Genomic DNA, 26,504 nt, shown 5'->3' with positions numbered 1-26,504 from the left:
AGAAGGAGAAGGAGAAGGAGAAGGAGAAGGAGAAGGAGAAGGAGAAGAGGAGGGAGGAGGAGAAGGAGAAGGAGAAGGAGACGGAGAAGGAGAAGAGGAGGGAGGAGGAGGAGGAAGAGGAGTAAGAAGAGGAGGAAGATGGGGAAGAGGAGGAGGAAGAGGAAGAGGAGGAGGAGGAGAAACACTGTGAACTAGAAAATGTGGATTATAATTGGAAGCGAACTGTATATTCTAACTCCTAGGTAGTGATAACTTGACTTTTGTTTCCAGAGATTTGAGCAGAATACAATAAAAATATCCTGCCAGTAATGGACCTGCCTACCAACTGCAAAGATGCAGAGGTATGAGTTCCTTGGACATTTCCAGACCTCTCCTCATCTCTCATCTCTAAAACCAGAGTGCAGTATTTTGGCACCTAGGGCATGCACCCACTTAACTGCCCCTCAAAAGGAGAGCTTTACACAAAAGAGAATCCCAGGTGAGGATTTATGCTTCAGATCAAGGAGTTCCAAGATATTTAATGCCAGCCGATGTCTTAAAGTTGTCGAAATCAATGTTGCCACTTCATCTCATTAAAATTTTAAAAATAGGGCATCAGGGAAGGGATGTCAGCAAGAAAGTCCTCTGGTTGTCTGCCATAGTATTGTTTTAAGAGTGCCATTGCTATACTTATTTGTTTTCTTAATACTCTTGATTTTATGATGTGGCTACAACATCTAACCAGTGGGTTTTGACAATGAAAATTCTCACCTGGAGACTGAGTCATGGGAACCCCAAAAGTTTAAAATGGATTCTGAAATACGTTCTTTTCTGGACATAAGAGTATAGTTTGGGGAATGGCTATTGCGGAAAATTTGAATCTTAGTAGGTCCTTTGTGTCTAAGTTCATATATATATATGTATATATATATATATATATGACATATCGTTTCATTTCTCAGGAACCTGTTATCATCACAAGTACTTCCCATTCTTTGTTTTGGGTAGTGTGGACTTAAAACAATACTGTAGGGACTGTGTCATTGTATCAAGCACAAAAGGATGGTGGGATCTGAGAAATGCATATAAAATACTGAAAAATGACTAAGTAATAAAACATATACTGCTCTCAAGTTGTAGTGTCCACTTACAATGACTTCTGTTTTTCACAGATATCAAAAGAAGCATAAAAACAAACATAAGCAAAGAGAACTTTCCCAAATGAGTGGAGTTCCACCAGTGACCGTTGGTGCTCTGGTAGAGGTAGAGTGATGGGTGGCGATGCTGGAGATGGGGGCGCGCCCACTACAACAAATGGGCATCAATGCGCAGCCAACACAGTCCCTGGCGAACGTAGCGGACGAGATTGGTCATGCTGCTGTGCTGGGTCAGGGGCCCCATCAGTGTGTCCAGATCACCGAAGAATTCTGAAAATCAGAGCAGACCTTGGTCAGGCCTTTGAATATCATCACAGAAATACACACCAGATGGCTTAAGCTGCCTTCACGCGACAACACAACTATGTGGACATTGGAAAAGTTTTCCCTGAATTTTTGGAGCTACATAAATCATGTTTGTGTTACTGTGATTAATAAAACACAAATTCATTCAAATCTGTTTCTTCATTCATTCAACAAAAATGTATAGACTGCGTGCATGATGCAGACATAGCCAGTGAACCTGGACAGCAATTATAGCCATCAGCATCTAACGCTAAATAAACGTCTAGAAGGCATCTGATTTCGGGTCTTATTACCAATTCCTTTAGGGAAGGGAAATGACCTGTCGCTAACAACTCCCTCCTCGCCTTGAAGGACACAGAAGGTAAGAGTAACCGGGCTGATTCCCCTCCAGCTGATTTGGAGAAGGGGCCGAGCCGAGGCCACACTGCTAACCACTGGGGCTGGAGTTTGGGACGGTCTGCTTTGGAGTGGGGTGGGAGGTATGTGGAAAAGACTATCTGATGTCTAGAAAAGTATCTGGGCGTCCCCTTTTCACGTCTGCACTTATTTGTCTACCATTGTGTTGATCGTGGTTATGAGAGGGCTCTCGGGTATCCTCTTTGTCAGCTCCCGACAGAGGAGGCAGCCCCAGCCAGGAGGACGTCACGCCTGTTCTGGTTGGCGCGAGGAATGTGGCAGCGGAGGGGGTAGTGTGTGCTGAAGGCTACCTTGAAGTGGTTGGGATGCTCACCCGCCTTCTTGGAAGGCGATTTGCATGCAGGGGCTCCACGCGCTTGATTGACCAGCAGATGGTATTTCACAAAACAATGCACTGATTCTTCACGTTATGTATAACATATGGGCTCCTTCTCTAGGTATCGACTTCATTTGATTATGTGATACTTTTAAACCTGTACTATGCAATAAAAGTAATTTCTGCTGATAAAGGAGTAAATTATTTTTGGCATCTGAAATACTTCCTTATATAACACAATATTAAGGGAAATGCTAAAGGACCTAGTCACTGCTGAGTGAACATGAGCCACACGTGAGCCAGGATGCTGTGCACTAGATACCCAGGTTGCCTTTTTTTTTTTTGATTTTTAAATTTTTAATTTAATTTTTATTTTTTTTAAATATTTTATTTGAGAGAGAGAGCGTGAGAGAGAGAGGGAGAGATCACGAGCAGTGGGGAAGGGCAGAGGGAGAAGCAGGCTCCTCGCTGAGCAGGGAGCCCCATGTGGGACTCAATCCCAGGTCCCTGGGATCATGACCTGAGCTGAAGGCAGACGCTTAACCAATGGATCCACCTAGGTGCCCCCACCAAGTCACCATTTTAATAGCAGCTTTGAGTAAGCAGCTGGGGAGGTAGGGAACAGAGCTTCTAGACCAAAGGCCAGGGAGCAGCATCACCCCCATTGGCCGATTTTAGCACCAGAGTCCTCTGCCAGAAGCCATCTGCAGCTGCACGGGTGGGCAGGCACAGAGTGGGGTGGGGGAGTGCAAGGACATGGTTGTCCCCAGTGGGATCCAGAGTAACAATCAAAAGGGAAGCTCCTCAGTTACCCATCTCTATGTGGACAAGACAGATGGGGGAAGGCTCTCTGACTCTAAGCAGAGTGCAGAGCTGTTCTGATGGAGTATTAGGTGGGGAACTTAACAACTCCTGACATGCTGTGCTAAGGACAAGATGAGCTCCATTTCCCTTAATATCAGCACAGCCACCACATCACTCCTGGAAAGTTCTGTGGTTAATTTTGAAGGAATTACTTTAGCAGATTTTGAAAATGGATGCAATTATGACAGAAATCCATAAATATTGAACTACCCTCCAGTTACCAATACAAAATAAGAGAGAAGAGTAGAGGCAGACAAGCTAGGCAAGTCTTAAGATGCTTATGCTTTTACTTGCACTTCTAGAACTTTTGGATGGGCCTGGCCATCTGGGCCAGTTGTCTTTGGAATTTCAGAAGCTTAGAGAAGTAGAGAAGTGCCCATCACTCAGGTAACTGAGGGCAGGAGCTCACTGAAGATCTCTGAGGACCTCTTATTAATCTCGCTCTCTTGATGGGCAGTGTAGCCTAGAGGTTCAGAGTTCTAGATTCAATTCCTGCTTCCAGGGTTAGGAGCTATGATGTCAGGGGTGAGTTTCTTAACCTTGCCTCACTTATCTACAAAACAGGGACAAATGAGGCAACAAGTGATCGGGCAAATAGTACAGTATCTGGCATGTGGAAATTGTGGCCCGATTTCTTCCCAGGTACTGATGTAACCAATACCTGTGAATAGTCCCAAGGGTCAGTGTAAGTCTCTAGCCGGGTTGTGGGTTGAAGTCTCAGATTATGGAATGTGCTCTGATAGCCACAGAATCTTGGAGTCACATAGATACATAATAATATGGAGTAAGTGAATAAATGTTTGCTGGCTTTCTACCTTGAACCTGCTATTTTATGCTAGTGGCTCCATACGTTATTATCTCCATTACAGAAATGGAAGCTAGGAAGTGGCTCAGAGATTTGAGTAACTTGCCTGAGGTTGCCCAGCACTGCATGACCCAGGCAGGATTCCAACTTAAATGGTCAGCCTTCAAAATCGGCACCCTTCCTACTTCGGTGGGACTCTCCACACAGTCAGCACCGCAGTAGCAATGTATACGCCTCCCAGTTCCTGGCCAGACAGTTCCGCTCTTCTAAACTGCGGGGCCCCTCTTCGCTGTCTGATTCCCAAAGGCCCACACCAGTGCCCACCTTGACTGTCTGTGACTACTGGGCCAGGATCAGCCAAGCCGAACGAATGGCCAGGGCAAGAGTGCAGTCTGCTTGTGCGTCCCACCTTCATTAGGATAGCGAGACTTCCCTGTGAACCTAGGCGACAGCCAGGGTCACAGATGGCGGCAGGAGTTGCCAGAGACCACTGACTCACCCTCTGGTGCAGCAGGGTCCTCCCTGCATTTGTTCTGTAGCAAAGCCCATGTGCTACCATGAACGGGACCCTGATCCTTCATCCCAGCTGTCAGTGTGGAAAAAATACCAGCTGAGCTTTGGCCTTTGCTTCTGAACACGAGCCGTGTCATCACGTGCTCCCTGGAGCCGGTGGTTGTAATGAAAGTAGCAGGCCTGCAGTTCAACCTCACCTCTCCAAAAAAAGAAAAAAACAACCCCCCCCCCCAAAACAAACCCAAAAGATTAAAGTTGACAAAAGAGGCCAACGGGATCTTAATTAATTTGCAAATCATTCTTTTCTCCTTTGCCTCTGTTTTTCCGTGCTGATCCTTACCATTGAGGGAAAATCTGAAATGGTCATTTGCCAACATGTCACAGCTCAGACTAGTTTAAGCTTTGAAGGAGAAAAGAAAAAAAATCCCAGGACTTGCTTACTCTCTCAGCAAAAATGTGGTTACTCTGTTGGCCCTGAGTTAACCCCTTCTTGCCTCCTCTATACCCTGGAAATCAGAGAGACAGAAAGATAAGGCCACCATGGAAAACTCAAGTGCTTCCAAGCACGGTTGACCCTACCATGGTCCATGAGTGTGGGTGGAACAGGTAAGCATACCTTTGTTCTCTCTTGTCAGTTTGTCGGCCATGTCCCAGTGCTCGTAGCCCCGTAACACGTTGCTGGTGATGTTGACATGGCTGGCGGCCATGTGGTGAATGCGCTGGGGGATGGTGACCGGGCCGTTGTTACAGCTGCCCATTGCATTGATGGGAGAGACGTTGTTGAGAGACACCGGGGATGGAGTGTTCCTGGGGGAAGGGGAAGAGACAGGCCTGGTGAGGCTGGCTGCAAAGAGTGACTGTGGCCTTCTAGGCCTCCCTCCCCATGCTGAGGCCTCACGAGAATGTCACTGCTGCATGAGGTTTAGCGTGGTGAGCATATATGAAGCCCAGGTGTGGAGAAGCTTGTTCTCAGAAGACATCTTGTAGTTTCTGCCAACACCTTAGTTTTCTCTAGAGGCCCCAGAGTAGAAAGAGCCTATTGATTATCATCGCATTCTGGCCTTGTCTGACCAACCCACACAGGGCTACAGGGCCAGGCTCTAGAATGAGCCATGCTTCTCCTTTTCTAGCTCAGTTGAACACTGATGTCTCCCTGCCTCTGACAACCCCTGGTGACTCCATCCACACTGCTTCTTTCGTTTTAAGAGAGCAGAGAGAGCTGGGTGAATCTTTCTCTGGCATTCATCCTATCCACACATGTAGCTCTTATTTTGAATATATATAACCAGTGTTGTGAGGTTTCAGAGGAAGACACATCTCAGAGCTGTGCTGATTTCTCTACCTGCTGCCAGATGGCTAGTGGCAGCTAGGAAAGGCTATTATCAAAGTGTTTTGTGGAAACCGCAATGACAATTTGCTCCAAATACAGTCACCACAATAAACAAAGTGCAATTCTTGAAAGCCCCCCAAGGAGCAGTATTAGGGAAGCCAGAAAAAGTAAGATTCTGAATAATCTTTGAGATTCTCAAAGACATGCTACAGAGATGGCTGTTAATTGCTGACCCTTCACCTGCATGCTGTTTACGAAGAGAAGTCTTTGCAGGTCCTATTTGGGCAGAACCAAGGTCTGGATATAGATTGTGGTTCAATACTTTAATGTCAGCAACAAGGAGTCCCCTGGAATCTGCACATATCAGGGAGGGCCTGGGTGCTTCCTGTGCACGTGAGCAAGGCCTAAGCACCCCCTCAGCCTTCCTATCCTCCTTCAACGAGACTTCGAAAGACTGTCCAGTGGTGCCCCAGCGTGCCATGTTGTTACGATAGAACATTTTGGGGGAGTAGAAGAAATGGAGAAAGCTGTGTTTGGGGCTCCTCCTCGTTCCTCCAAATACACCCAGCAGATCATCAAGGCAGCCTGTCACTCCCCCTCGCTGTTCCCAGCCGTGGCTGCTGGTAACTCTAGATTTCCAGGTTGGCTGTGTTCCTCAGAGCCGATCGGTGCTCACAGAGCGGATGTGCACCCCAATGGGCACGTGAACACAAGATCTGGGGCAATGGCTGGAGTATTGCTAACTCAATTTGGGAGCGACTCAAATCGATACACTTGCCTCGAGACTCATGTGGGGTGTGCCAGGCCCTGTGAGAGCTTTGGTCCATTTCTGGAAACAGAGTATATCTTCTGGTATGTTCTAGTATGAGGGGCAAAGGGGATCCTCACACTTGCTCTGCATTTGTCTGTGAGAGGGTGTGAAAGTTTTCCTGTTCTGTTTATAATTTCTAAGACCTTTTGAAACTTCTCGATGGAAAGATTTATTCTCAAGGCAGCGGTGGAGTGGGGCGATGTCCAAGCTAAGGAGCCTAAGCACGGAAGGGTTAACTAAAGACCAAAAAAAAAAAAAAAAAAAAAGCCACCCCAAAACACACACACACACACACACAAAACAGGCAGTGAATGCTGGATTTCTTTGTTGTGGTTGCTTGCAAATGCTATTTTCTTTTCTCCGAGTAGTGGTCATTAACTCTTAGATGCCAACTTAAGGCAAGAAAAGAGTATGTCCTCATTTGTAATGGCTAGAGAAAAATCCCAAAGCTGTCAGGTGTCTCAAATGTTGAAAGGGGAACCATGCTGTGCTGGGAACAGAGTATGTACTGGAATCCCAGGAGACCTGTATTCTAACCCTGGCCCTGCCCTAAATGGCTGTGTGCTCCTGGGCATGTCCCTTCCCCTTGCTGAGCCTTTCCTTGACTCAAAGAAAAGGTTGGATTCAGTGATTTCTGATCATGTCCAGAAGTCACAAGGGGAAACACATCACCTCTATTTACTTTGTACATCTTGAAAAGGCCTTTTTAGCTTATGACATCCACGTGCTAACTGAAGGGCTATCTTTGTCTCTTACTGCCTACTTTCTTGTAAACAATAACAATCAGTAGTGGAGGCAAGGGGAATTAGGGCATGGGTTTGCTTTTGGTCATGGCGGATCTTACACGAGGCTCTAGGAGTGACCTCCCGATGAGCGTATCTGTAGGCCGCATTGTACTGATGAAAGAATTCCAACCTGCCTAAGGAAGGCTGTGACTCTGGCTACAAGGGCGTGATGCTGCACTCACCTCGGGGGGCCTCCCACTCCCACCTGGCTCTCCACACAGCTTGAGGTTCCTTGTCCCATTTTCTTTCTGTGGGTCTACTTGTAGATCTTGTTTTTCTCTTCACACCTTCATGGCACACGCAAATGAGGGTACACACACAGGCACCCACTTCCCACCACTTTCACCATTAGCACACTGGTCCAATCCACATCTCAGCCACACTTGCCCCCTTGCTGTTTGTCAGACTCATTAGGCACAGCCCACTTGGGAAGGTGATTGCTGTCCCTCTGCTTGGAATGCATCCCCCCCAGGTATTTACATGGACTGCTCTCCACCATCCTTCTCTAACGTCCCCAATTCAAGATAGGTGTCCTGCTCCCCACGTGATCCCTAGCCAAGCTTTCTATCCCCCTTCCTGGTTTCCATTTGTTCTATGACCTTTGCCACCATTTAGCAAACCACATAGTTTTTACTTTTTCTTTCCAACAGAATGTGACCTCAAGGAGGGTAGGGATTTCTGTCTATGTCTATACCCAGTGTCTAGACCAGTGCCTGGCGCACATCCTATGTACTTAATGAATGTTAAATAAATGAATGAACTGTCTTCCACCATCCCTTTGTCATTGCTTAGTATCCACTACATAGAGAGGCTCTGGAGAGGGTAGGAGAATAACATATAGCACAAGATGATGGGGGTGTGTCTATCAAGTGCCTGGCAGAGTGTCTCATCATCCATAGTACACACTCAGTAAATAGGTGGCAAATGAAAGAATGAATGGCCCCTTATTGGGAAGAGCAAATGGCCTAGTAGGGGAGCAGACCCATGAGTTTCTGACAAGCTAGAATAAGTGCCCAAGGCGAAGTATACACCAAGAGCTCTGGGAGTTCTAGGGGTGGGACAGTGTATGCTTTCCAGCTCAAATGGTAAAGTTACCGTGTGCCAAGCATGGTGTTCAGATATTACCTCTAAGCCTCGGAAAAAGTTTGCCAATCCCTACTCAGTACTAAGCAGATTGTTCTTCTCCTTCCAACTGCTTCTTTGTAAATTTTCTCCCCCAGGCCTCATGGTCTGGGGTTGCTGCTTCTGGAAGATGCCCTTCCAGGCCCTGTGTGGTGCCAGCCACCCTCGTGTGCTGGGGAAAGTAGGCTATGGCCTCGCTTGCATAGAAGATGCCCTCCCTGACCATCCAGGGAGGCCCAAGCTCCTCTTCTCTTGGGCTTCCATAGAACTTCGTTCCCATCTGTCACCTCCCTCCACTGGACTGTGTGCTTCTGGAGCGCAGGGATCCCACTGGAGTCAGCTGTGCCCCCAGCCCCTTGTATGGAAATGTGCCTGAGGTGTTCGCTGAATGAAAGGGAGGTAACCTGTGGGTGACCATTTGGAGTTGCTTCATTCACAACCTCTCTGGCCTACCAAAGGGAGTGTGCTTTCTTCACACAGAAGCTGCCTAAAACATCTTTTCAGGAGGCTTTTAGTGTGACTTCACAAGCTTAGGATGTGTTCGAGTTCTTTCGTTTCAGAATTAAAAGAAATTTCCCAGAAATCCTTTAATAGCTGCTTACCTGAACTTGCCCTCGCTCTACTCTGTGCTCAGAGAAAATAGCTTTCTCTGGGCCTTTCAATGGTTATTTTTATTTTCTCAACTTCCAGAGAGAAGCATTCTTTTGCTTTTGTTTGTCAATATAAAAGTAAGACTTAACAATTTAAACGGTACTTCCTTTCAATACAGTAATTGAGTTAATGCAGAGTTTTTAATGGGTCTGTTCCCTCACTCTGAATGTTTTTATGATCTCAATGTAGAGTTCATGTCCCACTGCTTTGGGAGTATGCTTTGTAGATATTTATAAAATGGCAAGAGGAGACTAGAATACGCTGGAAGAAAGTGTATGGACCAGAGACACAAGAATTTTGAAATGATGAAAAATGGAAAAAGCAGCTCTTTGCCAAAGCCTGGGTCTGTAGTCATGGAGCTTCCCTTCCCACTGGTGGTGGCAAGTGGGCCCGGGGTGGTGAGGGAGGGACTGGAATCAGACAGAACACTGATGCTCAAGCACGGAAGGGCAGGCACGGAGCCAATTTGCGCCACAGACAGACCTGGGCTTCCAAATCTCCCTCTTAGCAGAAACATCTCTCACCCGGGGCCTTGGGCCTCGGATGCCAAGGGGTCCAGCCCTTTCCTTTTAGAGCTGGAGAAACATGCCCAGTGCGGGGGAGGGGCCCCCGAGCCCCGCCCCCACCCCAGCCCCGTCCCTCCTGGAGTTCCCCTGGCAGCTAGGGACAGCCTCAGGACCAGGTGGATGCTCTTGCAACTATGGGCAGTGGAGGGAGTGGGGGAGTCCACCGAACCTTAGATCAGCAGTAGATCAGCAGTAGAGTGGATGCTTTTATGTATTTTAGGTCAGGGTGTTTTAGTATTAATATAAAAATCACCATGAAGGCTCATGAAGGCTAAGTGCCTTCACATTCCCAACACTATTATGCCTTTGGTTTTATTAAACGGCACTTACTATGTATCAATGAATATTTCATTGGCCTTTCATTACTGAGTGAATCATTGAAAAATCACTGCCATCTCATTAACAGATATTTTTATGGCCATCATTTGGCTTAAAGATCAAATAGTTAAAGAAACTGGGAATCGCATCATGTTAAACTTTTCTGTCTTGCCGTTAGCTGAAATCTGACCAGAATTTCCTGTGCACAAAAATGACTCTAGTCTCAGAATTGGCCTTCACTCCTGAGTTGTCAATACAAAATATTTGGGGTCTCCTAATTCGCTGAGTTTCTGAAAAAGCAATTTTCATAAGATACTTACTTTCCATTGCCTACCCAGGGAGATGGTATCTGAGCGACTTTTGAAGCGTTTTGCTAAAAGAGAGAGAGAGAGGGAAATAAGGACATCTATTTTGTGTTTTATTAATTCAGAAACAGATGGAAGTGTGATTTCGAGTACATTAATATTGATTGCAGCATTTCGGGATGCCTCCTGTTCTGTTAGCTGAGCTGGGATGTAAGTGCACGTCAGCACACCATGACACACACTCGATGAAAATAGCTGGGTAGGATAATTAGCAGGCTCCAATCAGGACCGTGCAAGTCACTCGATGAAAGATCTTATATACTAAAAGGCCCAGTAAAATCAGACTCCGTTCTCCAAGAAGTGGCTTAATTATCCTCATCTGAAATTTATTCTGCAAAACGAGCTCTTCAGAGTACTGGCAAGCTTTTCACCTTTAGCTCCCACGGCAGAATTTTTGGATGCAACGTGGGCTGTAATTTCTGACATCCCGGGAATGGGCCAGGACGGAGCAGTGTTTTGTGGTTTGTTTTGTCGTGAATCACCTTGATTTGCTATCTTTACACGCAGATCCCTGTTTAGCAAAGCAACTGGTCTGGGGCAGCATTGCTGTGGACTGCTAAGGATTCTTTGTCCCTCTGAATGGAACTGGGCTAGTTTCAAAAGTTGGCCTCCTGTTTTTGGGGGGCCACACACTTGCAGAGCACTCAGCACCACCACCTTAGGGCAGTGGTCCAGCTCACCATAATGACATCACCAGGTTAGAGCCCAGAGTGCACAGGACCAGGACCCCCGGGGCACTGAGCCTGACTCAGGCTGGCCTTTTCAACCGCAAAGACCAAGGTTATACTTCTCCCCTGCCTCTTGGGTTCCAGTCCAGCCCCCTTTGCAAATGGGGTGCTAGGGAGGGTCAGGCATTTTCAGGAGCCCAGTGAGCAGGCAACACTTCTCTGGAGCACGGAGACCCACACCTAAGGTTTTTAATCTAAAAGCAGCTCAGCGCGCTGCCAGAGGAGTGAGTTATTTGACATCTGTTTGCCATTTTTACAGTGCCCTGAAAGTCACAAAGAACAGGCCAAAGAGGACAGATACTAGAGCTGGGGCTCTCAAAGCGTAAGCCCAAGACCAGCAGGACGCATCACCTGGAAACTCGTTACATGTGCCAGCTCTCAGGCCCTGTCCCAGGCCTCCAGTGTCAGACTCTGGGGGTGGGACCCAGGACTCAGGGTTTGCGAGCTCTCCAGGGGATCCAGATGCCCACTCAGGTTCGAGAACTGCCTTTCTACAGCATAGGTGGAGACCGTACACTTGAGGGGGATGGGCAGCTGTTGTATTTGACGCGTCACCCACAGGAGCACCAGCTTTATGGCATTGTGGCCACACCATGGAATAGCTGGCGGACGTGCTCTTTTTCCCAACTGAGTTGGCATCCTCATACAGCTGTGCATCTGGGTGACCAATGTGAAGGTCATGGTTTGATTCATCTCAGACAACTGCTTTGGTGCAATTTAGCCAAGCAGTCTCACGCACTTGGCAGAAATAATAGTAATAATAATAATAAATAATCATCCTTTTCCTTTAAGACGTGACCAACAGGAGCCTTGAGCCTCCTCAAATCTGAATCATGACCACTGTGGGGGGGGGGGGGGGGGGCACAGGGGGTTGCAAATGAAGCAGAAGCTTCAGAGACCATCAAACCAGTGACCCTTTAGTGGCTTGCAGTTTTTGTCTGGGCTCGTTCCCAAATTTTGGCATTCATTTTGCAGTTGAAATTTCTTTCTTTTCTTTTCTTTTCCTTTTTTTTTTTTTTTGCTTGCAAATTAAAATCTCCAGTTCCCTAGACCACGGATTTATTTATTTATTTGTTTATTTGTTGTTTGTGTGATAGTTCATTTTGGTAACCAGAACAATCAGTTGTTTTATTTTATTTTATTATTGATTGATTGATTGATTGATCAGTTGTTTTAAAGTACAACCACTGTACTCCAAGACTGCCCATGGCCAAAGGACTCCCACGGGAATGGTTATTCCCCCAGAGCCCAGGGCGGCTGCAGTGAACTCTCCCATTGTTGAGAAATTTCTGGGCTGGCTGCTCACTTCACAGGAGACTGGCCATGGTCACAACCTGTGTCCCCTGGTGGGTCCCCACCAGGCAGGGTGGGGAAGGAGGCACCATCATTCCCATGACTGCAACCAGGAAGATGCCAAGGGCCATTTGGTCAGTCCAGAAGATAATCAGGGGATCGCACTACTGCGCCTTCTCTTCCAGGAATCAAATCAAACCTGAGCTCTCTGCTGAGCCCCAAGGGAGAGAGGCAGGAGGGCCATGGCCAGCTGGGATGACAGAGGTTAAGCCGGTGGCAGCAACAACCTTGACATTTAATCACATGCTTGCCACGTCTCATTAGTGACTGTATTCACCCTGTACTTATAAATTATACAAAATAAGGATTACCTTAAAATATTCCATCAGTGATCTGGAGTACTTCATAGCATGGTCCTTCTTCAGCTTGAACATCCGCAAGTAGAGAAGTGATAAACATCTGTAGCTGTGGTGAGGAGGAAAGGATTATGTTAATGTTGGTGCTTCATGAAAGCTACGTACTGGCAACGAAATGCTGATTCACAGTTCACGCTCACTCCCCTACGGTTACTGAGGAACAGAAGTGAAAAAAGAAAAATGTTTCAAAGAGAAGAGGTAAGCATTAAAATCCCATCTTGATAAGGGTATAAATTAGGAGAGTAAATGTTTAGTCAGCGACTGAAGAAATCCATTAGTTATCCTTTAATAGTTTAATGGAAAACAAGAATAATGATCTGGGGTAAGCAGCTTAAGTCGATCTGGAGTTTCCAAATCCTTCTGTGACATTTCAGCTGCCTCTTTGCAGCCTTCATGAGACTTACCATAATACCGCCAGCTTTTTGTCCCCGTCTGAAGCCAAGGGGCTCGCAAAGTTCTTCAGTCTCATCGCGTACCTTTGAAGAGAAAGGACAAGCTCAAGTGCCATCTGCATGACCCCTCAGAAAAGTCCAGAAGTCATTGCTATTCCCACCGCCTGAATGCCTTAGTGCCACATTTGCTCTGGGTGGGAGGCCAAAGTAGGGCACATGGGCAGGAGCGTATCATGCTAAGTGAAATAAGTCAGTTAGAGGAAGACAAATACCACATGATTTCACTCATATGTGGAATTTAAGAAACAAACAAGCGGAGGGAGAAAAAAAAGGAGACAAATTAAGAAACAGACTCTTAACTCTAGAGAACAAACTGATGGTGACCAGAGTGGGGGAGGGGCGGGGGGAACAGGTAAGGGGGATTAAGGAGGGCATGTGTAGTGATGAGCACCAGGTGATGCATGGAAGTGCCGAATCACTATATTGTACACCTGATAGAACACTGTATGTTCACTAAGTGGAATTTAAATAAAACCTAAAAAAAAAAAAAAGAAAAGAAAAAAACATTCTGGCAAAAGACCGTCCCTAGGACCACTCTAGCTAACCAGCATGACTGGTTTGCAATGAGAGGCGGCCACAGTAAAGTCTCAGTCAAGTTTATGACAGACGAGGTAAATAATACACGACTGTGTCTGACATGGGCATGGGGAGCCCACAATCACACAGTTAAAAAGGTCTTTTCTAATGGCTCAGGTTTTGAAGATATTCCTATAGGAAGTGGTTTTGTTTTTTTGAGAGGAAGGTCAATTTCACAGCATTTGAAGGTCTAAGAGCCCTTAATTTATGGTGCTTGTATATTTTGTCTTTCCATTCTCTTTAATTGTTACTGTTCCACACTGGGGTGATCAAAGGTTGAGCAGTTCTCATTTTTTTCTTCTAGCTGAGCACATCCCATTCGGGGCATTTAGACTCTTGAAAATCAATTCATTGCATAAAATCATTGTCTGAGCTTTAATGCAATTTCACAGGTACCTGTGGAGGAATAAGTAATGGAGTTCAGCATTGCAGAAGGAAGTTGGAAGTGTGCAGGCAGCCTAGGTTCATTCTCATTTACGAGAAGGTGATGGGGAGCCTGCACAATGGACTCCCCATCTTCAACAGCCTCCCCAGAACACCGGTGTCCCAGGGCTTGCCCCTCAAGACCAGGGACCCCTTCTCCTGGTTACGGTTCCACTTCTGTTGAGGGAACGTTTTCCAGCAAAAGGACCTGTGCACTTGGTGTGGGTCCCTTCTGTTGTGGCCATATTAAGTAAAAGGATTTTTATTATGTAATAAATCAAACTGTCTTTGACAGTTGGATCGCTGAAATGTCAAGTCATCGTGATGCCCCACTTGTTTGCACAAATACATTTCTACTGCAGATTCCCAGGGCTCAGAGCCACTATAATGACTTGAAGGAAGAAAACTGCTCTATCTCCGTGGCCAGCATACTGTCAGAGAGTAATAGAAATCTCTCCACCACCATATGATGCCACTAAAAACTATGTTCACATTACAGTCACCCTCTAATTGCAACTTTTGAAGTGAGTGGATTGTGGAACTTCAGTTGCTTCAATGGACCAGAAGACCTAGTTACTTTAGCCCATTTTATTCCCAACTGAAATTTTCTCAGAAATTATACTCACACAGGCCTTACAGAAAATGCAAGAAATGTACATAGAGAGGGCAAAGGGGTGCATGTAAAACACTGAATAAAGTCCATGGATTTTATCAATGTCACTGTCCTGTTTGTGATACTGTTGGGGGAAACTGGGTGCGGGGCCACAGGAGCTTTCCCGATCATTTCTTACAACCGCACGGGAATCGACAATTAAGAGAAAGTTTCAAACTATTGACTCTAAAGTGAACGTCCATACATTCTCCACTGTAAATAATTATGGAAAAAGAAGTGTTTTTTAATGGGAATGAATGTTACTCAAAGTCTCACATTGCATTTTTATCAGAAACGAAATATGATGCTCTGCTTTTATATCTTTAAGAGAGCATGTATTTTCCTAAAAGAAAACGAAGAAGAAAGAAAAATACAGAGAGATGGGAAACACCCATCATTTCACCCTACTGCAGCTCTGATCTCATTTCCCTTCCAGCTTGGTCCACAGGCAGAAACATGCTTTTCATGGTCAGAGATGTAGTGTGTATATAATTCTGCAGCTACATAGTCTCCATCGTTGCTGCAATTCACTGGCTGCAAAGAATTCTGTTGAGTGTACTACAGTGTAATTACTTACTCTTCTATGATTCATTATTTGGTTTGCTTCTAATTGTGTGCTATAATATATGCCAAACTGAACACCATACAGATAACTCGCTCTCCTCTCACAATTATTTTCTTCAGTACAGGAAATTCACATTTCCCGAAGTTGAATTGCTGGCTGAAAAGATATGAATGCTCATTTGTAAAGGTTTTCCTCCACAATGCCAAATTGCCCTCAATTTACAATGATCATTGTGTGTGTGTGTGTGTGTGTGTGTGTGTTAACACTAGGTATTAGCATTTTTCTATTTTCTTAATAATTTAAGAAGTGCCTTTTTTTTTTTAAGTTTCTAATGTTTGGATAGATAGAGAACATGAATTTTCTCTGTGTTTGTTCACTAATGCTGCCCCTCAATTTTTAATTTTTGCCAGAATTTTCATCTTGTGCATCTTTGAAAATCACTGGCAGCCTCAAATCCACTGAGAAATCAATTTCCCATTAAAAGCTAGAGAATGGCGGTGGTGGCTTTCACAGATCATAAAGTAAGTCTGAGAGATAGATACCTCACATGCTACTTTTGTGGCTTTAACTTCCTCTTCTGATTCTATGCAAGCAGAGTTTTTTGTTTTTTGTTTTTTTCTCTTTATAAGACTTCGCATTCTTTTGATATTTTGGAAGACTTTGCTGGGAAAATACGCATGCTAAATGTGTCCAATGTTTGTCTGAAGGTTTAATTACAAGGGCCTCGGATTTGTAACATTTTATGCAGACACAGGCAACATACATAGTAAAAACTATTATTATTATTATCAATTTATCCAGCCAGAGGTGATCTGGATAGAAAGAACCTATCAGGTGAGGAACTGCTCACTAAAACAAAAGCAATTTAGTGCATCCAGCAGATGATGGTGCTTTTCCACTCTTAAGAAGTGGATTCAATTATTTTACAAATATCTGCACGTTACTGGAAAACACAACAGTGGGCATTTCTTCTCTTTCCCCTTCTTCCAGGAATTTTTCTGATTACTCACAAATTCTACTCCACCAAGACCAACGGCAGGCCAGGAAATTTCATTTCAAATGCAGATGTGACCGATAATCTGTGCAGTTAATATACTGGTCTCCTATTCTCATCCTCTGATCTCTACCCCTCCCCCTCCTACCACCTTGTCTATTTCCCTGAAATTACAGACACAGGGGAAGTTCACCGCACACCTGCGGCCCTCAACGCCAACTTTGTGTTGGAACAGAGGCCCCTCCTTTTTAATAACCAAGGCAGAAATTCTGAGAAAACATGGTTCATAACAGAAATCCCGATAGTGCCACCTTCCTTGAATTATAAAACTGCACTTTGAAAAGGCAAGTGTCACTGCCACACGGTGAAATTATTATACTTTACTTCCACCCACTATGTTTCCATTTTAATTTTATGAATATTGCAAATTAGAACACTCACATTATAACATCTGAAGGGGATAATTCATAAAAGCGGTGCCCATCAATTATAAATTTTCCATGACATTAATAAAATGGCAAGAACTAATTATGATGACTTCTAAGAAGAAGATGCGTAGGACAAACCATTAGGAGGAGGAAATGATATTTTTAAAAAACATAGCAGCTTCTAATTACGACTGAAATGAGCTTAGGAAGATGGCTGCAGAAAGGCCATTAACCTGAGGAGCTCCACAGTCTCGGAGTACATGGTATACGGAGACTTGGCTTCCAGAGGGTCGCGTTCCATTGCATTGCCACATTCGGTGAAGGACAGGGCTGCATCGGCATAATTCACGGCTTTGCCAAATTTCTCGAACTGAAACAGGAAGATGACTTGTCACCACGATATTGCCTCTTTTCTCCCTCATATAAAGGGGTGGGTCTCAATCCCGGGGCCTTTTTGCACCCCTCCCCCAGGGACGTTGGGCAACGACTGGAGATATTGGGGGTCGTCGGCACGAGGGACGAGTTGGCAGAGGCCAGAGATGTTGCTAAACACCCCACAATGCACAGGACAACCCCCCAGCAGTGAGAAATACCCAGCCCAAGATGCCAAGAGTGCCGAGGTTGAGAAACCCCGATGGAGAAGGGGGGTCAGTGGGTGAATTCGTATCGACAGTGACATAGCTGATTTAAGGTTCTATTGTCATGACCCCGAGGCTGGTAGAGAAGAGAAGAATGCAGCCAAGGTATCGTGTGTGGTGGTGGTACGATCACGTATTTGTGGTCCTGTTGCTGGTGTGACTATTTTGGGGGGGATCAGAATGCAAATCACGCCTTGACTAGTTTCTATTCGCTGAATTGACTAGACTGGGCATTGTAGTGTCCTATGGACAGAGCTGGTGGTGGAACTCTGCTTTTCATAAGCCTCATGGACAACTTCCATCTACAGTCTTTGTGAGCACATCAACCCCACCCCCAGGGGAAGAGTAAAAAATGGATGCTATTGTCATGGAAAATGTGAAGCTTCCATGTGACTGTTGACAATAATCACATCACTTTCATTGTAAATGATGGTCTGCAATAGTGTGTCAAAAAGCCAAAAAATATAGCACTACTAAATATTTTAGTTTAGTAAAATTTTATTGCAAAAGGTTTTAGCCCTGATAATGGTCATGATTGAACTGACTTAGACATACTGATTTCTTTTTTATGTGTAATGAATATTATATATGACACTTTTATAGTGAGTATTTTATAACAGTATTTAATGTTTTCAATTTTTGATAGCTGGATGTAAGAATTCCAATACAGAATTTTATGTAAAAAGAACCAATATAATGCAGATTTAGCTATTTTAATTTTCTTGTATACCTTTTATCAAAATATTTTCTTGCAACGGTGAAGGTTTCAATTCTCAAAATGGCAGAGTAGCTGTCTCGAGCAAAGGATTAAGTACAACTATAAAATGATGAGTTACAGGTCCTACAGAACCGCTATTGTAAATGACTCTCTTTATAATAAATGTTCTGCAGCTTTTATATACTGCAGGAATTCTGCAGTTTCCTTACTGTAAGCTGTTGTGGAAGAATATCGGTCTGAACCAAATTCAAAGCGATTTTATGAAAACCTAGGTGTGCGTATGCAAACTATCTCCTTCTTCTCATGCCTCACCCGATTATTTCCTTAGGTAATCTGGCTCTGACTGACTCTCTTGTGGGGAAATTAATCTTTACATCCCGATTTTTCAAAGTGATTTTGCATTCACAAACCCATAGCTGGAAGGCCTCTTAAAGATCTCCTAGACCAAACCTCTCCAGGTCATACCCTGCTCCCGGGCCTCCGTTTTCCCATCCATAAAACCAGGGGCTCGAACTACAGGGGGCCTTCTGGCCTCTAAATGAGTGTTTCTCAACCTTTGTTTCCATCATCACCACCTCCCCCCGGGGCCCCTGTGGGAGTTATTTGAGAGATTTTTTTCACACACATCCACTGAAATATAAAGACCAAAACCATACTCAACATCTCTTCATGTCTTGTGGCCTGGAAGGTCACGCACCATTGCAATGTCTGACTTTTTTACTTTAGCCCCCCAAACTGGTTTTTGCCCCCATGGGGGGGGATGGAATATCCCCAAATGAAAATGCATTTTCTAAATGGCTTAGACCAAAAGTGATTTGGCGGGGGGTACACATAAACACGACCCTGGAAGGTAGAGAGTGATGCTGGGTCTTAATCCTATGCACGTATCTCTGTGGCTCTGATTTTTCTCAGTTCTTCCGAACCTCTCCTACATGGTCTCACATGCGTGCCCCACTCCATGAGCCCATGGACCAGCCTGTCAAGGGAGCGTTTGTGTGCTCCCTTGCCCCGATTTTGAAGGGTCAACTCCAGAGCCCTTCTGTGGTGCTGCAGAGTTGAGGACATGCAGAGCAAACCACTGGTCTTCAAGCCAGCAGCACTGCCTTCCAAATCTCTGGCTGCCCATACGATGGTCATGGGCATAGTCTCCCTAGTGTCTCCAGCAGAGCAGGCACCCAGCCTGCCTTGTCATTTTTGTCTGCAGGAGCAGGGGACAATAGCTTTCCAAAGGACAGCTCCCACCACAGAAAGGTTAGCCGTAGACAATACCTGATACCTGAGCAATGTGGATCGCGGTGGGAAAATGACAGAAAGTAGGGAAGCAGCAGATGCAGACATAAGTCACAAGTCACAGTGCAGGGGCTGTCGAGGTACGCTAGCACAGCCCTGCCAGTGTCCAACACCGTGGGCCAGCTGAGTCCCGGAGGGACACCCTACCGTGATGGAGGATATTGGTCGTTGTTGTTGTTTTTTAACATAACGGAGTTGAACTGATACCTCTAAATGTGCTGGGGTTCAGTCAAAGGTGAGGACCCTGAATTGAGGCACTGCCCGTCTCTGGGGGTAGTGAAGAGTATTAATACCCATGCCTGGGTCCCCGTCTCAGAAATTCTGATTCCATCTGTCTGGGGTGAGGCTTAGGCATCGGGTTCGTTTTAAAGCTCCCCGAGTAGTTGTGACATGTGGTTGAGACCCCCCCCGTTAGGAGGAGCAATCAGGACAACTCAACATGCTGAGGTCATCATTGGTCTAGGTGGCCAAGACCCTTGGAGGCAGCGGGGCGGTGCATCCTTGGAACTCCGGATGACAGAACTTCCTCTGTGGGCCTCACTCAGAAACATGTAATCAAGGCAGCACGGAGCTGCATTTTTTCTACACACCTGAGTTTCCCCAAGCCATTTTTTGAGTCCACCTGACCAGCTCTCGACAACCTTCTCTCTGCCCACACCAGTCCTGATTTACTGGAAACAATGGGAGTTCCCACTTTCTCCAGAGCAGTTTCAAGAGTCATCTCAAATTCACTCGAAAGCCATCAACAGTATATGGCATTTAAGTTCGGGCAAGGGGAAGTTCGGGCAAGGGGAAGAAGAGTGAGGACATGAGTAAGGGCAGGGCAACACGCTGCCAAGAACTTGGGAATTCTGGTGTAAGGAATGAGCCAGCCCCAATCTGCCTATAGCGGAGCAAAGAGGAAGCTGGACTCATTTGGAAAGTGACTTCTTTGTTTCCCTTCAAAGCATGATACCTTAATGGGAGGAAAGCCATGAGAGGGAAAAACCTACCAGTGCATCAGCTTTGTGCTTCAGCTTCTTAGCCTCTTGCATGTAATAATCAGCATTGTGAACCCTAAAGAAATAAAACAGGCTCTTTCAGCAACCAAAGGTTCATCTTTTCACTGAAAGACTGAAGAGCCACAAACGGTTTTGCTATAAATCCATTCCAATGCAATGCCCTTGAAAGGGCAGGTGGGGAATGCTATCGTTCATAGAAGAGCCAACCTTGCAATAAGCCCGAAGTGTAATGTGAAGTGCGTAATGGCCCATTGGGATCAATAACTGTCCCCTCCAACCCAGCCCTTCCACTGTCCAAACATCCCGTGGACCCCAACGAATCTAGCTGCTTCTGGCACACTGTTCAATCTGAGGACACGGATAAGAAAGGGAGCCAAAGCAACCTAGAATTAAGCACTTGTCTTTGGAAATGGTACCAGAGCTCCATGATAAAAATGGGCCAAAGACATTTCTCGGTGGGGACAAGGGGGTGTGTGGGGAGGAGGGGCTGCCACTGAGGTTTTACTTTGGGTAAAAAAAAAGAAAGCCATCCTGCCTGCACCCACCCCCATGCACCGCTCCCACACCGTGTCCGTGATGATCTGGGGACAACATACGAGTCGTCAAAAGTGAGCTTGGGTCTCCGGACATTGGTGGTGCTGCTGGACAGAAGGGGCAGGGCTGCCCAGGACGCCATCTCCAGGTGACTGCTGTCCATGAGGCCAGTGGTGATGGTAGAGGTGATGGTGGAGATGGTTGTCGTAGTGGTTGTGGTAGTGGCTGTGGCAGTGGCGGTCGCGGTGGCCGTGACAGTGGCAGTGACAATGGCAGTAGCAGTAACAGTGGCAATAGCTGTGTTGGTAACCGTGACGGTGGCAGAGGGTGTCTTTTTTGGAGTGTCTCCATCCTGGGAAAAAGGACAAATAGCTGCCATAAGGTCCGGCCTCTTAGAACGTCTTTTCATATATACTTTGAATGTCAAGCACAGTAAGAACCAAGGCAAGAGAAAGAAAACAATGCACACTGCTTGAGAATAAACAGGTGACCCTGGTAGATCACCAGCTTTTGTTCTATGATGATACCGACCACCAAGCTAGTCAGGTGCTGTGATTACATAAGCCATTATCCCATCAAGACAGCCATTGGCAGATCTCGTAGGAGACGTGGGTGGGGAGAGGGGGGAGGGAGAGAAAGAGAGAGGGGGAAGGGAGAGAATGAGAGAGGAGGAAGGAAAATGAAGACAGAGCAAGGGTAAGTGTGAGGGTAGGGGATGGAGAGAAAGAAAGAGAGGTGACCCTGAAACAGCCCAGAAACTTTCACGAGGGTAAATAAGGTACTCCAGTCACTCTGCAAAATGCCATAATCCAGTGCAGCAAACCGGGCCTTAAACCCTGGGACCAAGGCTGAAGCTGCCCTTTTGTTCACTGAGGCCTTGACTGATGTCTGGCTAGGTGAACGTCACACGAGTGCCTCCTCATTTTGAAGTCTTGGGATGGTGAAAGCTCATTTTGACCAGATCAAAAACCAAATGGGCAAGAGATTTCTGGGTTTCACTCTCAACTGTCACTGCCATGGAAAGAGTGGAATCCAGCTGAAGAAACTAGGTGGCAAGATTTGTACTTCTGTGACAGTACCTGTCATGAGACCATGGTAGACTCGGCCCTCCCCACCTGGCAACGGTGGCATGATCCTGACTGTTCTATCTCTGACCATGCTTGCCATGGGACCTCCTCCTCCTTCTGCTTGTCTGAGTTGGTATCTCTCTAAGGTTGGTATCTCCCAAGGTTCATTCCTCAGGTCTCTTCTTTCCTGACCTTGACAGGATTTGCCAATCCCGTATGTGTTGGTGCAGATTTGACAATATGTGGATCACTGCCAAAAGGAAACCTCAATCTTACCCTCTCTCTAAAGCTCCAGATGTGCGGTGATCACCTCTGGCTCATTATCACCAAGATGGCCCATTAGCCCCTCAAATTGCCCTGAAACCAAATTGATAACCAAACCAGTTCCCTCTTTCTGTTAATGACGGGATGGTCTTCCCTTGTCACCAAGGCTGGATTTCTCCATGGCAGGAAGGGCACTGTGGTCATCCCTGGGCTAGGAGCATTGGAACCAGTGTACTCCCCACCTTGCCTTCCATCTGAGCTGCTCTGCTTTAATCAGCTCTATATATTGAAGTGCTGCAAATTCCTTCATTTCAAAAAATGATAATGATCCTAAAACTCTTTTGAAAAGAGCTTCAAAATAAAGTGAATTTCACTGCCCTATTTCATCTTTAATTTCTTCCTCTCCATTACCCTTATCCAATCCATTACAAAGTCCTATTCATTGCATCTCCCCACCATTTCTCAAAGCTGTGCCTTCCTTGTCTGAAGCCTCCAAGTGCGGGCCCTCGTGGCTTCTGACCGAGACCATCAGCCTCCTGGCTGGACCCCTGACCTTGGAGCCAGCTTTTCCAATCCATTCTCAATCTGCTGCCGGCCTGCCAGAGCTTCTTACACAAAGCTCCATGCATTTTACTGCCTTGCGTCCAAAGGCAAACTCAAGGCTGAGCTCCTTTGCTGGCCCGTGAGGTCCTCCCTGATCTGGCTTCAGCTTTCCACTTGATCTCCTGCTACTCATTCCCATGGACCTTCCCCCAGACTGAACACATCCTGTCTTCTTCACTTTCTTGCTTTGGTTCATGTGGAGTCTTAGAGTTGAAAGAACCTTCCCTTCATTACTTTTCCTTTTTCACCTTGCGATAATTTGCTCCACTTTTTAATTAAAAGAAAAAAATTGTGGGGGTGCCTGGGTGGCTCCGTCGTTAAGCGTCTGCCTTCGGCTCAGGTCATGATCCCACGGTCCTGGGATCGAGCCCTACATCGGGCTCCCTGCTCTGCGGGAAGCCTGCTTCTCCCTCTCCCACTCCCCCTGCTTGTGTTCCTTCTCTTGCTGTGTCTCTCTCTCTGTCAAATAAATAAATAAATAAATAATCTTTTTAAAAAATTGTGGTAAAATACATACGACTAGCTTCTTTCACTCAGCATCAAGTCCTCAAGGTTCATCCCATGTTGTAGCACATGTCAGAATGTCCTTCCCTTTCAAGGCTGAAGAATATTCCATTATATGGACAGATCACATTTTGTTTAACCACCTCCCTTCATTTCTAAACTGTCCTCACCTACTAAGGCCCAGCTCAACAAATGCCTTCTCCTCCAGGAAAACCACCTTGTATGTCCACAGCCAGAAGTACTTTAATCCTCCTTGGTCCCTTCAGAGATCTGAAGTCTGTCTCAATCCCTCTCTATGACACCAACCACCAGCCATTTTATATTGTAGTTCTTTGAGCACATGTCTCATTGCTTACCTTACAATGAGAGCTCTCAACCCTGGCACCATCTCTGATTTCTGACATCGCTACACCACCCCATCCCCCCACCCCACAGCCTCGTGCTCCCAGTAATTTGTTGACTGCATGCACTCCTACCTGCCTTAGTCAAAAGGGTCAGTTTAAAAATAGAAGTCAAATGTGAACATTTCTTATGTCCAAGCAAGTCTATCTTTTCCACTTGATCCTGGATCTTCTGATTATCAAAACTTCTTACCATCAAGAGCTCACTGAGAGAAATGTGGTGAGAGGCTATCCATCTAACAATTGTTATGATGGATAGGGAGAAAATGGTTGACAAATCATCATGGATTTTATTCAACCCAAACACATAAAAACATCGAAGCCTTCAAAAATTCCATGTTTCTACTGCCAAAGCCAGATGGCCCGGACAAAACAGTGGAGTCAGCCCAAGACGGTCCCACTCGTCCCTATGGTCAAGATATGTGACAAGGACCCCAAAGCACCTCATCCACTGCGCACATGGCACTGATGCATTCAGCCATGATCATGCAAGTTATATAAACATGTCCTCCGTCCGTGCTCAGCCGTCCATCGAATCAGTAAACAAGACTTCACGCAAAAGTGGAATACAGAAGACTCTGAGAGCACAATATTGAAAACACTTTGGGAGCTGGAGGAAGCCTTAGAGTTCATCCAGTCAAATCCACTCATTTTATGGACTCAAGAGTGGTTTCGGAATTTGCCCAAGGCCACAGAAAACCTGTTGCAGTTTTAGCACTATGTACCAAGCCTCTTAACTCCCAGGCTAGGGCAAAAATGTACCCGTCTTCCAGCTTTCAAGCCATTTATGAAAAGAAGGGGCAATGGGTACTCAGTCATGGGAGCCTCCCATGGGAGACTCCAGTGAATTCCTTAAGGAGGGCAATCCATTTCTAGGTGCAGATGGAACCATATTATCAGGTTTCCCTAGCAGCTTTTAGCTCTTGTAGAAATGACTTTGCAGATTCTTGTAAGCATCACCATTGTCATGATCACAACTGTATTAAGCACCTAATTCTTTGGGACAATATACCAGGCACTGTACAAAGAGAATTGCCTAGGTCTGGCATATGCCCTCCCAAAACTCGCAATAGAAAAGAGAACCAGTTGGCGTTTACCATATTAATTACATTCAGTATGAAAAATGCGATTGATAGTATAATTACTGTTTAGAATAGATGGTTTAATTTCTAACAAGGTCAGCATTTTTAAATGTGAATGCAAATATTATGTAGGCACATGTGCGCACGCACACACACAATTTCATATGGAAAATGACTATTTTATAGTAGCACAATTTCTCTATACCAGCATTGAAATTTGCCTAGATATACGTGTGCCATGCCAGTCATCTCAGATGATGGAGGACTCTACGTTGGAGTCCTTCAAGCTCAGAGGCCTCATGGCTTTTCATGGAGTGGTAAATGGGCACGTTTGGTCCAGGGTCCACCAGGTTGGCATCAAGATATTTGAAAGCTCATTGATTTTCCCGTATTCGCTTTTTTATATTACACTTAAAGGAGACTAGATGCATACGGATGCTACATCTGCATATACATGCATTTACATGGAAAAGCAGATGCACTTGTCATTAATATTCACTGGTGACACTTTGCTTGTGGCTTCTGCGCTTCAGGTACCTATACCTGAAACAGATGGAAAGACTGCGTGGATGTGAAAAGTGATACAAAGTCTCAATTTTCTATGCTAATGGAGCAGCGGTGCTGAAAATCCAAAGGGCTGAATGATCCTTTAGTTGCGCTTAGAACCACAATTGTATGATTTTTAGCAACAGATTCACCTTTTAAGTTCCATCCTTTTGAGTCACTATTTTAAACACAATTCACACCTGCTAAGCTGGGTGGTGGGAAGATGCAACTGGGAGTTGCAGCTCCAGTCCAGTGACTTTGAGCAATCCCACCCCATCCATTGGTTCTTTCATTCACTAAACGATCAGTGCCTACACCACGTGCTCAATCAGTATTTTGTGTGTCCCCACCGCCGAGATATGAAAGTATTGGACCAAAGGATGTCCAAAGCCCCGAGTCTCTGCATAATAATCTGTTGGGAGAAGTACGACTGGAATGAAAAATTCATCCTACATTAGAACAACTGAGGTTTGAAATAATGGAGAGTTTGCATATTTCTGTACACTGTTCTCTCTGCTTCTTCCTCCCATCCCCCTGCAATCACATCTGGTCAGATAAGCTGAGTCAACCTGTTTATACCTGATGATTATAATATTTCTTCTGAGATGCTTACATTTACGGATATCCCTTTGAAAGTAGCACAGAATTTGCCTTCACTCCTCTTGGGTTTGGTAGAGGCGATCTGTCCGATCATAGGGATGTTTTTGTCTTGACCAAAGGGGCCACTGCTGCCACTGATGTTTCTGCGGCGTGGAGGGTCCTCCGGCAGTGGGGAAAGTGGAGGAGGGAACAGCTTTTCTTCTTTCCTTCTATTTGCTCTCCTGGATGAACTGTTTCTGTGTAAACAAAAAGCATAGGGTGTCACAAAATTTTGTCTCTCTCTCATGATTTTTCTCATGATGTGGGTACTTTCAACTTAAGTACTATTTTAGTTGATGGCCCTCTAGCTATGGTAAAGAGTATATATAAAAATGCATGTAGACATAGATATCTATAGAGAGATAGAGCTATAAATAAATGCAAA

General features: G+C 45.5%; 1 protein-coding gene across 1 annotated transcript in view; it reads right to left on the bottom strand.

Moving 5' to 3' along the window:
- Positions 1 to 984: 984 nt before the first annotated feature.
- AFF2 (AF4/FMR2 family member 2) overlaps positions 985 to 26,504 on the bottom strand; it is a 322,097-nt gene continuing 296,577 nt past the window's right edge. The window contains exons 14-22 of the mRNA XM_035001853.1: positions 26,094 to 26,316; positions 21,076 to 21,365; positions 20,471 to 20,534; positions 17,066 to 17,202; positions 13,147 to 13,218; positions 12,698 to 12,791; positions 10,261 to 10,313; positions 4,974 to 5,164; positions 985 to 1,406 (exon numbers count right to left, since the gene is read on the bottom strand). Of these exons, the coding sequence (XP_034857744.1) occupies positions 1,285 to 1,406; positions 4,974 to 5,164; positions 10,261 to 10,313; positions 12,698 to 12,791; positions 13,147 to 13,218; positions 17,066 to 17,202; positions 20,471 to 20,534; positions 21,076 to 21,365; positions 26,094 to 26,316 (1,246 nt within the window). The 3' untranslated portion in view covers positions 985 to 1,284. The remainder of the gene's footprint in view (positions 1,407 to 4,973; positions 5,165 to 10,260; positions 10,314 to 12,697; positions 12,792 to 13,146; positions 13,219 to 17,065; positions 17,203 to 20,470; positions 20,535 to 21,075; positions 21,366 to 26,093; positions 26,317 to 26,504) is intronic.

Source organism: Mirounga leonina, unplaced genomic scaffold (genome assembly GCF_011800145.1).
Source record: "Mirounga leonina isolate KUSES-001 unplaced genomic scaffold, KU_Mleo_1.0 Mir_101608, whole genome shotgun sequence".
Lineage (NCBI taxonomy): Eukaryota > Metazoa > Chordata > Mammalia > Carnivora > Phocidae > Mirounga > Mirounga leonina.
Note: the sequence above shows the minus strand (reverse complement) of the source record. Positions and strands in the feature narration are given on the sequence as shown.